Source organism: Bos indicus x Bos taurus, chromosome 23 (genome assembly GCF_003369695.1).
Source record: "Bos indicus x Bos taurus breed Angus x Brahman F1 hybrid chromosome 23, Bos_hybrid_MaternalHap_v2.0, whole genome shotgun sequence".
Classification (NCBI taxonomy): domain Eukaryota; kingdom Metazoa; phylum Chordata; class Mammalia; order Artiodactyla; family Bovidae; genus Bos; species Bos indicus x Bos taurus.
This window is the reverse complement of record NC_040098.1, coordinates 33,386,229-33,402,298: the sequence shown is the minus strand read 5'-3', so window position 1 is coordinate 33,402,298 and position 16,070 is coordinate 33,386,229. Positions and strand designations below refer to the sequence as shown.

The window sequence follows — 16,070 nt, the reverse complement described above, 5'->3', positions numbered from 1 at the left end:
ACAATTTTGAGCTGGGGTGAATGCCAACTGTGTGTGATTTACTAGTCTTTTTGTCTGTTGGGGTGAAAAGAAGAAAAAAATCTTAAAAACCTAACTTGGTATTGTGAAATTTTCATGTGTAAGTCTGTGTGCTCTTTTGTTTTAAAGACAGACCATAAAACAGAAACCATCTCTGGTAGTATGAATTAATTATTTCCCAGCACTTTATTAAGGCATGCCAATAATAAAATTTTTTATGAAGGAAGGAATGAGAGCAATGGGGATGGAAAGGGTTATTCTATCAAATAAAAAACAACTTATATAATGTTGCTCGCTCTGTTACGTTAAAATACAGAATTGGCAATGACCCATATGCTTTACTATCCTGATTAAAGTTCATGATTGCTACCAATACAACATCATTTATTTAATTCTGTGATTAAAACTGAAAAGGACATAAGTGATCATCTGATTCCCGTGCTTATAGATGAGGAAACTGAGGTCTAAAGAAGCTGAAATAATCCAACTAATGGTAGAGTCCTAATGAAAGTATGCTTTCCTGATTATTGTTAATACTAGTAATGATTAGAATATTATGTGATTAGGCATTTTCTTCTCAAATAAGTTGATAGGTACCATACGGATGAAGAACACTGTGTTAGATTGTTACACAGCTTGTTGTTTAAACTCCTTTGTGATCCTATTGGAAATAACTTTGAAAGACAGCTGTTTTTGGTGAACCATATAAAACTGACATTTTTGTAAGTCAAAAATGGCAAACTCTTGGCAGTTTCATATGGATCCACCAAATGGCTAGTAACCTTTTTTCCTTTGTATTTTTTTCTTATTAAGGCAAGAATCAGATACTGATGGTAGAATTGGCTATTATTTTGATGATAATTCTACCTTCATTTTGGCCATTCATTTGTGAATTATGTGATAAAATTGTTGTAGCCATGTGTTCCGGGAAACAAACTCACTCAGAAGGACAGTGCAGATAGTGGAGTGCACTTTATTACACCGGTGAGCCCAAGGCAGAGTCTCCTCTTAGCCAAGGACCCCAACCAGTTTTTGTGAAAACCTTATATACTCTAAGTGTACATGCCCAAACCCACCTCCCCAAATTCCCTGAAACTAGTCTGAACAAAGGAAAAGAAAGATACAATCAAAGTTAACCCATGATTCGTATGCCTTAAGCCTAGGTAGTTAACAGTGGACAATTATCAATAGGCCTGTGGTCATACCCTAATAAGCATCATAGAATTTATGATTCTCTTTGGTTACATAGATAATTAGGGTATTCTTTTAGGTGACAGAGAATCTAGGTACGAGCCCTGGGGCTCTTCCATTCGGGGGGGTCTAGTTTTCCAGTTGGTATGTCATTTCCATAGATACTGGGCATAGCTCAAAGTCCACAGTCTGACCCAAGATGGAGTCCTGCTTTCAAGATGGAGCCTCTTCTGTCTGTTTCCTTCTTCAAAATGATGCTACTGACATGAGGACCCATTAATGCTACCTTAGTGTCATGTTCTTCCACTGTCTTACAGCTTGAATCACAGTACTGGTGACCATGTTTGTCAAGTCACATGTTACGTTGCTTCTTACAGTAGTTAATGAAACACAAAATTACAGTTGACATTTAAACAACACGGGTTTGAACTGCCTGGGTTCACTTATACATGACTTTTTTCCACTGAATACTTATTATAGTACTATATAATGGTTGGTTGAATCTGCACATGGGGAAGGAAACTTGGATATTGAGGGTCATCTGTAAAGTTTGTACTTGATTTTTTGATTGTGTGGAGGGTTGGTTCCCTTAAGTCCCCTCATCCCCCAAGTTGTTCAAGGGTCAATTGTATATATCTCTCTTGAAAGTGAAAGTCACTCCATCATATCTGATTCTACGACCCCATGGACTATATAGTCCATGGAATTCTCCAGGCCAGAATACTGGAGTGGGTAGCTGTTCCCTTCTTCCCAACCCGGGGATTGAACCCACGTCTCCTGCACTGCAGGTGGATTATTTATCCGTTGAACTACCAGGGAAGCCCCTATATATTTCTCTTAGGTTATATCTCTGAAATGGTAATTTATATATCACTAGGTTCTAAATTACCCTTTGGTATCGCACCCTGCCAGCAAGGATATATTGAACTGATCATGTCAAACCACATTTTGTCCTTGGAGAATCCTGCAGTATTCACAGTTTTATGTGAGGAAATTTCCCAGGATTGAAGTTATTTTTTCATTAAAAATAAAACCCCTGGAGAAGAAAAGTGACAAATAACAGAGGGATGGTATTTTACATTTAAGTCTGTAATATTCACCACCTCTTTTTAAATGGCAAGTGTTCTTGAGGAAGGAATATGAATTATTAAAAGTTCTCTAGATTTTAATTTACCTTGCTTCTGTCCCCATTATGAATGCTTTTATATTAGAACTATTCACTTAGAACTATGAGTAACAGCTGAAATATTCCTCCTTCCTTGAGACCACACTTCTCTCTTGAAAGAAATGTGATTGTATTTTTAACATTTTAAAAAGTATTGAGTGATTCAGTTACATTTACTCCTCTTTGATCTTGCATTCTTTTAAACAGTGCTAGTGTGTGGGATCCAAATGAGGGTAATTTAAAAACCAGTTTTACATGCATACATGCAGACACAGCCTCTAATTATGCAAATTCATTTAAAAGGATTTTCATTTACAGTAATGGAAAAGCTTTTACTGTTTTGGGAAAGCTTTAAGCTTTGGGGGAATTTTAGGCATCTAATAACCTGTGAATTCAATCGAATGTTCTTGGCAACTGAAGATCAGTTATTTTCTTATTTAAGTTTTGGATTTTTGTTTTGGGAGTCTATTTTAGTTGCAGTGTTTTTTTCTCACTCTGCTTTTTTATGTTGTGTGTTGATAGAGACTTCTGCTTCTCTGTTCTTATTCTGCTTACTGCTGATAACATTTTTTTTTGTTTTTTTCTCCTTGGGCTTCCTTAGCTTGGCCACTGTGTAAGTACTTTATGAATCAATAAATTAGGCTATGTTGACATTTTAGTACCGGAAAATGTTAGTATTATGGGTTTATGCTACAAATATCAGTTAGGAGTATTTGTAAAATAAACAGAGTTGAGCACTGAAATCTCATCTTCATCCTATTTTCTGTTTTCACAAATGGAATATTTTTTCTATACATTATAATAAGTAGAGATTTTCTTGTAGAAGTTTGACTTTTCAACAGAGAAATCATTAGCAGCAAATAATGAAATTGTAAAGACTTATGCTTATCTTCTCAAAAGCATAATATTTTCATGTTGTGAAAAGCAGATTATGTTCCTTTGAAGTGTTTGCCTAAATTGTTTCTTGCTTTAATATTGATATGGTCTACATATAATGCTCAGTGCGACTTGAAGCAGTGTTGCTTAAATCTATTTGTGAAGAACCTGGTGGTTGTTGTTTTTTAATTTCCACTCTATCATAAGCCAGTACTTTGGCAAAAAATATAATAAAAGTAGCCATAGTTCCACCCGCTGGGTTCACAGCCCTTCAGCTGTGGAGTTGGCTGGTCTTGGTTTCCTTGGAGGAAACCAGCCTCCAGGGAGGTCGGGCTCTATGTGACACTCCCCTTCAGAGCTCACATTGGACATCTCACAGTGATCTGCGGTCACCTGAAAAAATAGAAAAGACTGAATGTAAACACCCCCGCTAAAAAAAACTGAATAAAGTGATCCCAAAGATCTGTGCAAAATTCTGCTTAACATATAAGCAGCCAGGAAAATTGGCAGGTTTTGGTCCAGGGTTCCACAGACATATTGCCTGTAAAATAGTGAAATAAGGATTCCTTAAATTTTTACATCAAAATGTGAACAAGTAGAAAGTGTTATCAATTTGGTATAGAATCTTAAAATAAATTTCATTTTCTTAAGTGAATAGAGAAACTACCATATCCTTTGGCCCATAGTAGGTTCCCAATAAATGGTAGTTTCTCTTATTAGATCATAAGTTTCCTAAACAGAGGGCCACAGCTTGGAAAACTGCACCCTGCACAATGTTTTAACGTGTAGTAAGAACTCAGATAGTTGCTAAATGGGAAACAAAAAGATATTCTGACCTTGGTAAAATGTGCTTTTGGTTTTTGGGAAAAAGATGAAAATGACTTTTTAGGTTTTTATTGTCTCCTTCAGTTGTTTTGCTATTATATGATGGAGAGTTATACCTGAAAGCTGTAGTAATCAGATATAACAGTAGTGATTTCTCACGTATAAAGGTATTCGTTAGATTTCCAAAAGTCAGAAATGAAGAAAATTCTTGTGGGTTGACAGAGATTGTTTTGCTTTTGGTGATGCAGGGTGATCTCTGTCTTCTGTTTCTTTCTGTAATGATTTTCAGACTTATGTGGAATGGGACATAATGACTAGTGGTTGGCCCTTTGCATTGATGATTTTTTTTTTTAAGTTGATAAGTTTTCTCTTTTTTCTTTGGTGCTAAGTTCAAGGCTATCTCTCCTATTTTTAATTTTTTGGTTTCACCCCTCCAGTAGGTGACCACTTTCCCCTGTTTGGTTTGTGTTTCTCTAGCTGAGATCTGGAGGTGCGCAGGTACTAGAGGGCTGCATTGCTGAAATCCACAACATCAGCAGCCTAGACATCTCCGATAATGGTAAGTCAGAAATTAGAGAAGAAAACACATAGAAATATTATTTGAAGGAAGTTAGTAAAGGGAAAATAGTCTAATCCAATCTAGATGACACCTTAATAAAACTGATATTTCACTCCTTGATTAGAGGACTATTTTTTCTTTTTCCACGATTTTTATAAGTATTTTTTTTTCATGATAACTATAGCCATTTATGTTTTAAGAGAGTATATTTATGGAATAATTTCATGTCAAAGTCTTAAGTTTGTTTCATGGCCAAAAAGTGAAAAGTCTATGCAGTAAAACAATTTAGTTAAAAAAAAAGATCAGCAATATATTGATAACAATCTGAGTACAACCTTTTGTGTTGGACTTGGTAGTAATAAATTGAGGCCTTATTTATTTATACAAAAACCTGTTTCATTAGCTTTATTTCTACTGGTTATAGTAACATGTGAGTATGAACCTGCATAGGCAAGCATGCTGTATGAATTTGCATAGACAACTTTAACTGCAATCACCTCCCAGTGAACAGTATGTCAGAATCTTCTCTCACAAAGGTGTGGAGAGAGATGAAACTTTCTACTGTCATGTATCACCATTCCTTACTGACTTTATTTAGCCCCTGGTTGCGCAAGAGATTTAGATACATCTTTGTGGAGAATGAATTTATCCCCGTGAAATAATAGGACATAAAAAGAAGGCAAAAAGTTCCTGGGGTCGGGGGGAGGAGAGTAGAATCCTAGGGATTTCAGGACAGTACAGAAAGTCATCCAACTGCCTTGTGCCTTTGTTTAATTGTGTTCTCTCTGAGAATTTATTTATCCACATGTGTGTTGATTTTCCATTTACTCTGATTCTTTTCAGGTTTAGAATCTGACCTATCTACCTTAATAGTGTGGCTCAGTAAAAACAGATCAATACAACACCTGGCGTTAGGCAAAAATTTTAATAATATGAAATCCAAGTAAGAGTTTTTTGCATTTTTTATATGACAATGATGAAAATAACCAGCCTCCTGAAAGCTTTTGATTTGATTCCACTGTCCACATCTTTAAAATCTCTTTAGAAATCTGACACCTGTGTTGGACAACTTAGTACAGATGATTCAAGATGAAGAATCAGTGAGTATTATTTTCAACACTTTTGCCTAAAACCTTTCTTTCTGTTGCTGTTCTTACTGATTTTGTCCAGTGGGTTAGTGCTGATATGCTTTCAGATAATTTTATCTCTGCATACATTTTCTATTATTTTTTAAATGCAGTAAATATTCATGTTTTAGCACAGTTATAGAGTATACTTAAATTTACTTACTTTCACTTTATTCAACTAATCACTAATTAAAGGAAGATTGAAATGTACATTTACTCCTAAGCCCATCTTTCAATAAGCTGTATTACTTACTAGCTTCAGCTAATACACTAATCTACAGGTATGAATTTTTACTCTCTAGTTGACTTTATGACTTAATCTCATGCTGAGAAACATCATATTGCTAATTTGAATTTCATCCAGTAATTATGCAGAATTATAAGAGACTAAGAAAGTTGTTCCCCGATTTAAATTGTGTCTAGAGCTCTAATAATCCTTATATTTTTATCCCCTTTAATTGTTCCTGGCTAAGACTTTGTTCATGGTGAAGAAATTTAATTTCAAATAGTATCCTATTTTGCTATCCTTAGACATGCATAAGAAAACATATTTTCTGGACCAAGTGAGAAGCACTCTACCATTAATTCCTTTCATTGAAACCGAGTGTATCACACCTTGTATTTTACTGATGCTCTTTAACATTTTGTCCATTTCCTGTCTTAGTCCTCAGACACCAAAGAGCTTATATGGTTCCTCAAATCCAAATCAATTTGTATAATGAAGATTCATATTATTTGTGTTGGGTGATAGTTGCTTTTGTAGGTCATAGGAGTAATTTCCTATGTTAATCATGTGAGATGTGTCACATTTTTTTAAAGTATGATTTTCCCTTTTGAATTTGTATAGGGTAATAGCAAATTCTGCTAAAACTGTAAGCTAAGTTTTCAGAGAAAGCCATGGGGTCAGGAGAGATGGAGGCGGGTGCTTTTCCTTGCCTGCCTTTGCCCACATCTCTTTGTGGGGCTCTGATCTGAAGGGCAGGAGAAAATTCTGCTGTCCTGACTCTTCACTGTGTGGATGTAATTTCCAACCTGTGGGCTAGAAATGAAACTCATTGTTATTTAATGAATTCAAGCACTGCTGTTTGTCCTCATTTGCCAATAAGCCCTATATTTGGTTACTGTTATACTGGGTTATTGAAGTTAGAGGCATAATTAGAATGTAATTTATACTTTTCAGAATTTATGCAGTTTGTTTTACATATTAATTTGACTTTCCACCACCTTGCTGTATTTGAGATTTTGATTTCCCAAAGTTGGCCCAGTTTTGAAAGATTGGAGAAGCCAGTATTGCAGAATCTACAGAACTGTGTTTAATAATCATTCCCAAATATTTGTTTCTTAGCACATATTTTAGGAAAATTTATGTTAATTTCATGTTTTGCTTATTACACAAGGGTCTTTAAATTCTGTTCCTATAATTTTCAAAGTCTCGTACTCAAAGATAATCTTGATATTTAAAGCACACCTAAAAACATATTTGCAGATGGTAAAATTTGATATATAAATGTAAATTCTGTCAAGTTATAAATTTGAGAAATGTGCTGCTAGTAACATACAGTGAAAAGCCTTTTATGTTCATGTCATAGAAAAGTAGGTGGCTTTTTCAAAAAGCAATTACCTTCTTTTTTTTTTTTCTCCTACTTCAGAATCAGTAATGTTCACAACAATTTGAAATGATTAGGAGTTAAATCTTGTGACTATAAAAATTCCATCCATAACTGGCACCACTGGGCTGATTTTTTTTAAAGGTCTTTACATATAAAAAGGAAACTCTTTGCTTTTTACATTATGACCTTGTGTCTGTAGAGCTTGTTCTTAAACAGCCCATGGAATACTTTATTCGCCCAGTATTGCACATTATGTTCACTTGGAAAATCCAGACATACAGGTTCCAGTGTCGCCTGCAACTCTAGACAGTGGTTGTCAGGCTGCAGCAACCACAGTCAAGGGACAGTAACATTGAGGGGCCAAGATGACAGAGACTTTTGTTTTGAAGTATTACATACAAATCTATGCTATGACCAATAGAACAGTATGTGTTTGTCCTGGGAGTGCCTATTGCAAAGAGACAGGTTGCCAGATTAAGCATGTTCAGCTCTGAACAGGAACAGTAAGATTTCAAGTAATCATGTTACCTGGAAGTGCAGTAAATCAAGAAGGGATGACCTTATAAATATGCATGCAATTCTGGCTGTTCTATTCACATTAATGACTCTGCCTATTATTTTTAAGTGTTAACTGGGGTGTATTAGAGTTTGAATATAGTACTGGAAGTGGTGCTCACCAGCTTGGAGACTTGGCAGCTTTCCAGTATTAGGAAGAAGCTATAATATATCATTTTTGCAGGAGTTGAATAGAGCTCATTGAAATGATGGGATTACAGCTTTTTATTAAAACACCATTGCTTACATTTTCATTTAAAACATGAAGTTTCCCGAGTCTGAAGCATCTTTTGTTAAGTTTCTTCCATCTACTTGAATGTAGAATCTTAAGAAAATTGAAGCCACCTCCCTAAGCCTACCTGAGTCTAAGATTATTCAGGCTTTGGGGCTGAAGTTTCAATTGCCTTAGCACTTATTATGTCATTTAACTTGAAAAAAATTGATTCTAACTAATATTAATAGCGTTTGATTTTAATATAGATATATTACATTTAGAAATTATGGTCAAATTTTGATAATAAGGATAATCACAAATTTTGATAATAAGTACACTCAGGAAAAGTGTAATCAAATGCATAATGCCAGTTTGTAAATGTATGAGTCTTTAAACTGTCGACACTGTCTTCCTGCCTCTTGGGCCTTTTGGTAGATGTGCCTTGAACACGTGCTCTATTAGAAGTCAGGGGCTTCCCAGGTGGCACAGTGGTGAAGAATCTACTTGCCAGTTCGGGAGATGCAAGAGACCTGGGTTTCATCCCTGGGTTGGGAAGATTCCCCTGAATGAGGGAATGGCAACCTACTCCGGTATTCTTGCCTGGAACATTCCATGGACAGAGGAGCCTGCTGGACTATAGTCCATGGGGTTGCGAGAGTCAGACACGACTGAGCATACATGCATGGGAATCAGTGTTTATTGGTTGAATGGACGTGAATACACCCCAGGATTTATGGTGGGGGATCCCACAGACCACCAAGGCACATCTTGATAACCCAAGTCCTGTGGGCCACCATGGAACCTGGTCATAGATGATCCTAGAAGCTGCTTCCCAGTAATGTCAGAACTGCTTATGGAGTTAGGATATCGAATTGTTGAGTATAGTGGAGCCAACCTAGACTACCTCAAGCAACCCAGAAGACATCCAGATCCCCAGGGAAGTCTTAGTTCTGACTTTTAGAGCAACACTGGTTTTAAGTCCAGAAATTCTCACCATCTCATTAATTCAATTATGGCTGAAGAAGGGGATTGAGAATTTAAATGCCCACAGTTCTAGGAAGGTGACATAAATAAGTAAGTGTGAGCAGGGTGTAAGTAGGGAGCACCTTTCTTTTTTCTTTTTTGGTCATGTTCTATGGAGACCAAACAAAACCTGCCTCTAGGCTGAGTGGCTTTTGTGCTCAGTAGCTAAGTCGTGTTTGACTCTTTGCAACCCTGTGGACTGTAGTCCACCAGGCTCCTCTGTCCTTGGGATTTCCCAGGCAAGAATACTGGAACAAGTTGCCATTTCCTTCTCCAAGTTGCCATCTTCCTGACCCAGGGATTGAACCTGCATCTCCTGCATTGCAGGCAGATTCTTTACCATTAAGCCACCTGGGAAGCCCCAAGTGGCTTTTAGTCTCTGGCTTAAATGGACAGTGAGTGGTCACTATACAGCTTATGGTAATGAAAAAGTCACATACATTTGACTTTTTAAAAAAAATTGTAGGTATGCTTTTTGATTGGATCTTATAAGAAAAAGCTAACAGGGAAGATCAAAAAGATGCAGGAAAAGCCAACAGAGGCTTTGTATTGTGAGGAGTTAAAAACACAGAATCGGCAAACAGACTGGTTCCTGTTCAGCTACTTTCTGTATGACCTTGGTTGAGTCACTTAACCTTTCTATTTCTTCTTTGAGAATAGGGGTAATAATACCTAATATAATATTGGGCTTCCCATGTGGTGCTAGTGGTAAAGAATCTGCTTGCCAATGCAGGAGATGTAAGAGATCTGGGTTCGATCCCTGGGTCAAGAAGATCCCCTGGAGGAGGGCATGGCAACCCACTCCAGCATTCTTGCCTGGAGAATCCCATGGACAGAAGAGCCTGTCAGTCTACAGTCCATAGAGTCACAAAGAAAGAGTTGGGCACGACTGAAGTGATTTAGCATGCATAATAATACCTAAGTATTGGATTATTGGGTTGATTAAATGAGTAAACACATGTAAAAAGCTTAAACAGTCATTAATCATAGTAAACGTTCGATGAATGTCAGCTATTATTGATCCTGGCTGGATATTTTTACATTTACTACTACTGGTAATTTAGTACCAGTATTCCTCTATTGGGCTTCCCAGGTGACGCTAGTGGTAAAGGATCTGCCTGCTAGTGCAGGAGACATAAGAGATGCGGGTTCGATCCCCGGTTTGGGTAGATCCCTTGGAGGAGGGCATGGCAACTCACTCCGGTATTCTTGCCTGGAGAGTGCCGTGGACTGAAGAGCCTGGTGGGCTACGGTCCACATGATTGGAAAGAGTCAGACACGACTGAAGTGATTTAGCATGCATGCATCATTCCTCTACTAGTGTTTTAAGACGCCATTTTACCTTGCCTAGAAATAGATCAAAAAGGATAGTGTTGCCATACTGAAGCACAGACATTTTTGTGCAGTATTTTTATTTCTTCCCATCCTCCACTTCAAAGAGCTGGCATCTGCCACTCTGGATATCTTTCCACAGCTTCCCTTAGAGGAGAGGTGGGTGGTATTCAGCATTGACACAAGCTCTTCATGTGTGACTCCCAAGGTCCAGAACCCTTGGATCCCATTCACTAGTGCCTTTTAGCCAGAAATTTCCAAAGTTTCCACCTTGTGCTTGTGCAGTAGGTCCCACCCCCGATGGTTTCCCATGAAGCAGGTCCCCTGAGCAGTGGCAGCCCTGATGTGACCGTGTGAGTGCTATCTGGTGTTGCCTCCACAGCCTCTGCAGTCCTTGTCCCTGGCCGACTCGAAACTCAAGACTGGGGTCACCATCATCATCAATGCCCTGGGTAGCAACACCTCCTTGACCAAAGTGGACATCAGTGGGAATGGCATGGGGGACATGGGGGCGAAGATGCTGGCCAAAGCACTGCAGATCAACACCAAGCTCAGGTAGGCAGGCCGGGCACTTGGCCCCGATGGGTGGATGCTGGTTCTCAGGAAGGCCTGGAGGGGAGTCTGACCCACAGGCACTGGGGACCTGCTGTGTCCATGTGAGCCTGAGTTTCCAAGGAGACCAGCTGGGGAGCGGAGACGACAGCTTCAAATCTTCTGTCAAAATATAGAGGAGAGTGTTCCCAAATTTAGACACAGTCATTCCTTCACACTGCTCTTTTCAAGATTTCCATTGTGAGGTGAACCCGACTGAGAACCATTGCAGTTTCCTGTTTCACAGCAGCGTTGACAGCTGACAGATGTGAGGGGAAAGGAGGGGCTTGGGGACAATGCCAAACATGCAGAGCTGGGAAGACGGGAGGAATTACATGAGGGGCTTCCCAGTATTGGTTGTGAGCCCAGTGTCTTATCTTCCCTTCCCACTCCTGCCGACATAAAGACCTAAAACCCAAGGGATCCAGGCAGTCCACTGGGTCAAAAAGGCAGGTTCATCCTGGAAGCCAACTCATCTGTTCATTGGTTTTCATTTGTAGTACTTCCCAAGCCTGGCTTTTCTTAAGGATAAGCCATGCAGTAGCTACTTCTCTTAGGGACCAGTAATGTGGTAACCGTATTACCATCCATCATTTGGAGATTTGGTTGCTACCTAGCCCAGTGGTCTGGTGAAAGAAGAGTTAATAATTCATACTGTTCCTCAAGGGCTCTTTCTTGCTATTTCCCTGGCTCTCTGGTATAAGTCAGAGCCTGTACCTTCTGTCTAAATTGAAGGCAAAAGCCCCAAACTGCAGCAGTTTCTTTGAAGGCCAGTGTGTATGTGAGGAAGGTCATTGAGGTTAGGAAGAGAAAGCAATTAAAGGCTGTGAGTCTGGGAGCATTCAGACAAATAAAAAGCCATCTCATGTGTCAGGTGAATTGACAAAGCCTAAAATACTTCTGAAGTATTCACATTCTGAAAGGAGAGTAATACTTTTCTTCCAAAATAGATTTTGTGTTTAAAAAGTAAACAACCTCCTTAGAGTACCCGAGGTTCTGCCAGCAGAGTGAACTTGGTTGCTGGGACTGTTGGTCACACCACATCAGGGCAGTGATGAAACATCAGAAAATACCAGATGGTCTTTCTAGCTGTTTACAATAGAAAAAAAATCTCAGTATCTGAAATTCTCTATGCTGGACATGAGACTGTGTAGCCTCTTACATAAATAGCTTCAGCCTCAGACTTCAGTACTAGGATGGTATTTGGAGAATATGTTGGGGAGAATATCAGGAAGTCAGGATTTAGGGTTTTCTGGCTGGTGTTAGGCATTAGGTGATATAATGGTAAGTTAATGTGTGTGCTCTTGCTTTTAAGTTTGTTTTTTTTTTTTTTTTTGCCATCCTCCTTGAGCAGAGAATGGCTTTGGAATCTAATACTGGGGGAAATGCTCATCCTTGCTTTGTTTTAAACAACGCTGAATGTTATTCCTTGTGCTAAACTACCTAGACAGTGTTGCCTATGAGAGATGTATCTGTAGTGGGAGAATCATTTCCTCCATTCCTAACTATCTGATCATCTTTGTGATTTGGTTTCCAAACAGGACTGTTATATGGGACAAGAACAACATTACCGCACAAGGCTTTCAAGATATAGCTGTTGCTATGGAAAAGTAAGTTTTACGTAGGACTTCCTTCTAGAAAAGTAGAAAAGAACCAGTGGTGTTTGTGTTATCAACGGGGTAATACGAGTGATGATAGATTAACTCAGACCCGGACTGTCCGAGTCTCAGTCTACTGCTCACCAGCCGTGACACCTGGGAATACGGAGACTTTGTTCTGGTGTGAGTTTCTTCATCCATAAAATGAGGGCATAGATGCTCATTCTGCCAAAGTCGCAGATATCATGGTGGAGGCCCACTCAGTGCTCGCCTTGCTTCTTTCTCCTTGTGGTTTTAAACCTATTTCCACAGGGTCTTGCTTTCTTGCCCAGATGACAACTCTGAATCCAGTGGTGAGAAAAAAGCTGGGCTCCAGAAAATAAAGTCAAAGTGAAAGTCACTCAGTTGTGTCTGACTCTTTGTGACCCCATGGACTCTACAGTCTGTGGAATTCTCCAGAATACTGGAGTGGGTAGCCGTTCCCTTCTCCAGGGGATCTTCCCAACCCAGGGATTGAACCCAGGTCTCCTGCATTGCAGGCAGATTCTTTACCAGCTGAGCCAGCAGGAAAATAAAAGCGAACTTGAAGAAGTGGCAAGGGCAGGGCTCGCTCGTCTCATTTCTCTTAAAGGCTTTCTTTATTACCTTTGTAACTAAAGTCTGCAATTATTATTTATTGTCAAATTTACTATCCCAGTGGAAAGAAGAATACAAATGTGGCCGGAAAAAAAAATATGCTAGGGAAAAAACAAGCTCTTTCTGAGCTTTTCAGCCTTCATATTATATTCTAATGGCAGAAATGATCAAAGCAGCTGTATAGCATTAAAAACGAGAGGTTGCCAATTGTAGGACGAAAATTAGGGGCCAGGGATATAGGAGCTGGTGCCCTGGGGAGGGGAAGAGGATGCATTTCCCAGGTTTCCCTCCATGCATGGCCCCTTATGTGGAGCTCTCATGACCAGTATGATGACCTGGATAAAACCGTAGGCCTGGAATTAGGAGTTCTCCATTCAGTCCCTCGTTCTATCATCAACAAGCCTATGATCTTGAACAAAGCATTTCACCTCACTGATTGATTTTTTATATATATATAAAGTGAGAATTCAGAGTAAATTGTCTTTAAGTACCTTCCAATTCTAAATCCTGTGGTTTTCCTTTAGCCAGAAGGTCAAAGTTGCTGCCACCTCTGCTATCACTAAACAGGGATAAGGCAGCTTATACCATCAGTCACCATGGCCACCCTTCCTGGGAGCCTTCTGTGACTGCACAACCTCCTATAATTACACCTATTGCACCACAAAACCTTTGAAAGGAAACAGTTATTTACCAGTCATCGCATTTGGGTACTAACAGCACAGCTGCCACCCTGATGATTTTGCAGACTGCCAGCCAAGACAGGTCTGTGAGAAGCCAAGAGTAGGGCTCCCTGGATTACAGTCTCATATATTCTGAGGTCCAAGATGCCAATGGTGTGAAACCACATTTGGTTTAAGTAAACCATGCTGGTCTGAAGCATGATGCAAAGTGGATGAGGGAAAAGAAAATCATCAAGTGTGCCAAAAAAAAAAAAGACGTATTGTCCCTTAGTTTCAGTTTTCTGGCTCCTCTTAAGTCAAACAAAAGCAATTTTGCTCAAGCAAAGTTGAGGTAAAAATGAAAGTTACAGAAATAACAGCCTTGTCTTTGCTATTTATTTTACTTTAAAGTCACCCTGTAAGTTGGACTGGATGAAGAACAGTTTTTTTTTTTTTCCCCCATTAGGTAACCATCCAGATGACTGCTATTATTAAGATGACTGTTTATTTTCTTTATTATTTATTCATTATTCACACCTGTTTTAGGACTTAGTTGTTAATTTATTTTTCCAGTAGAAGCCATCTAACCAACCATAAGAATCATACCTCAAGTGCTGCTTCTTGTTTAGAGACCTAAAATAAGCCAGCTGTGTGAAGCCTATGCCTCAGCTGCTAACATGTGGCCTACCAGGTCAATATTCTGAGTGTCTTGTTGTAGAAACACATACATTTGGGGTGGGAAAGAGAAGGCGCCCCCAGGGCTTGAGTTTGTGGAGGGGGAGCAGGTGTGGACATTCATCCTGACCCACAGCACTTTGTAGCAAGGTCAGGAGCAGAGGCCAGAGTGCAGCTTTAAGTGTTCTCATGCAAAAATGACTCACCCTTGCATTCCTGTGTCAACTGGTCAGCAGCCCTGAGGTAATAAATAGACCCAGAGTTGCTTTACCTGGTGTCAAGAGCCTGGGGTTCTCGGGGTGGGGTGCAGACTGCCAGGCCCTCAGAGGTCAGGGTGTTGAGCCAGGCAGGAAGGTTTTCTAGACAGTCACTGGTCTTGGACTCGCTTATTTAAAGGAGCCCAGAGCCTGAACAGACTGTTATTGTGGATGCTCATGTCCTTGGCTTGGCAAGCAAATGTTTTGGTTCTATTTTGGGGTTTTTCTCTACTGTTCGGGGCCTGTCATCCATCATCAGGGGTCATCAAGGTACCTTCAGATCTGTTGGTGATCGAAATCCAAGTGAGTGAGTTGATCTGGACATTTCCCCGTAGCCTTTCTCTCAGTCCATCTCTGCAGTTTCAGTTTGAAAGTCCTGTCCTTGCTGTAGTTGAAAGCCAAACGCCAAACAACAAAACCAGTTTCCTTCAGATTCTGTCAGTTTTGCAGACAGCGTGACGAGGTCACCCGTGGTGTTGCACACGTGGATAGGAAAGAAGGCGGACCCTATAATCATGGGGCCTAAGATGTTCCAGTAGTTTAGAATTTTCTAAGACACTTTGGCAATTCTCTTTTCAGATTTTTCAAAAAAGAGTGTGGAATTAAAGTAATAGGAAGTTATTTTTAATAAACAACATTTTCTCCTTTTTTCTAGGAACTACACATTGAGATTTATGCCAATTCCTATGTACGATGCTTCTCAGGCCTTAAAAACAAACCCTGAAAAGACAGAAGAGGCTCTCCAGAAGGTACTGAAGGATCAATAGCTTAATTATAATAAATTCACATTTGAATGGAATTATGTGAATAATAATTTTGAATGTATGAACAGTACTTTGTATTTTACAAAGCTATTTTCATATTTGTATTCTTGTGATTATGACTGGCATAATGCATGACTGGGGGAGGAATAAGATAAGAAAGATTAAAACTTGTGAACATTAGGTGGAGTGAAAGAACATTCTTATAACATCAGCATGCCAGAGCTCAGGCATGGATAACTTCCTCTTTATCCTTTAGAGAATGTGTAGAAATCCATGTCAGCTAGCACATCCTTCATCCTCAACAGCCTGAACCTTCCCTTCCTTCTTCATCGAGAAACAGGGTATTGTTGAGATCTCTGTCATCTTTTTCTATAAATGTGTCGGAATCCACACCC

General features: G+C 39.3%; 1 protein-coding gene across 7 annotated transcripts in view; it reads left to right on the top strand.

Annotated features, from left to right (window-relative positions):
* CARMIL1 (capping protein regulator and myosin 1 linker 1) overlaps nt 1-16,070 on the top strand; it is a 308,279-nt gene that overhangs the window by 211,810 nt on the left and 80,399 nt on the right. For 4 of the 7 annotated variants that reach the window (XM_027524071.1, XM_027524067.1, XM_027524072.1 and 1 more), the window contains exons 18-24: nt 2,976-2,987; nt 4,553-4,634; nt 5,478-5,577; nt 5,680-5,734; nt 10,878-11,050; nt 12,628-12,696; nt 15,567-15,660. In XM_027524071.1, coding sequence (XP_027379872.1) covers nt 2,976-2,987; nt 4,553-4,634; nt 5,478-5,577; nt 5,680-5,734; nt 10,878-11,050; nt 12,628-12,696; nt 15,567-15,660 — 585 coding nt within the window. The remainder of the gene's footprint in view (nt 1-2,975; nt 2,988-4,552; nt 4,635-5,477; nt 5,578-5,679; nt 5,735-10,877; nt 11,051-12,627; nt 12,697-15,566; nt 15,661-16,070) is intronic. The other 3 variants (XM_027524073.1, XM_027524069.1, XM_027524068.1) reach the window with 1 other exon arrangement.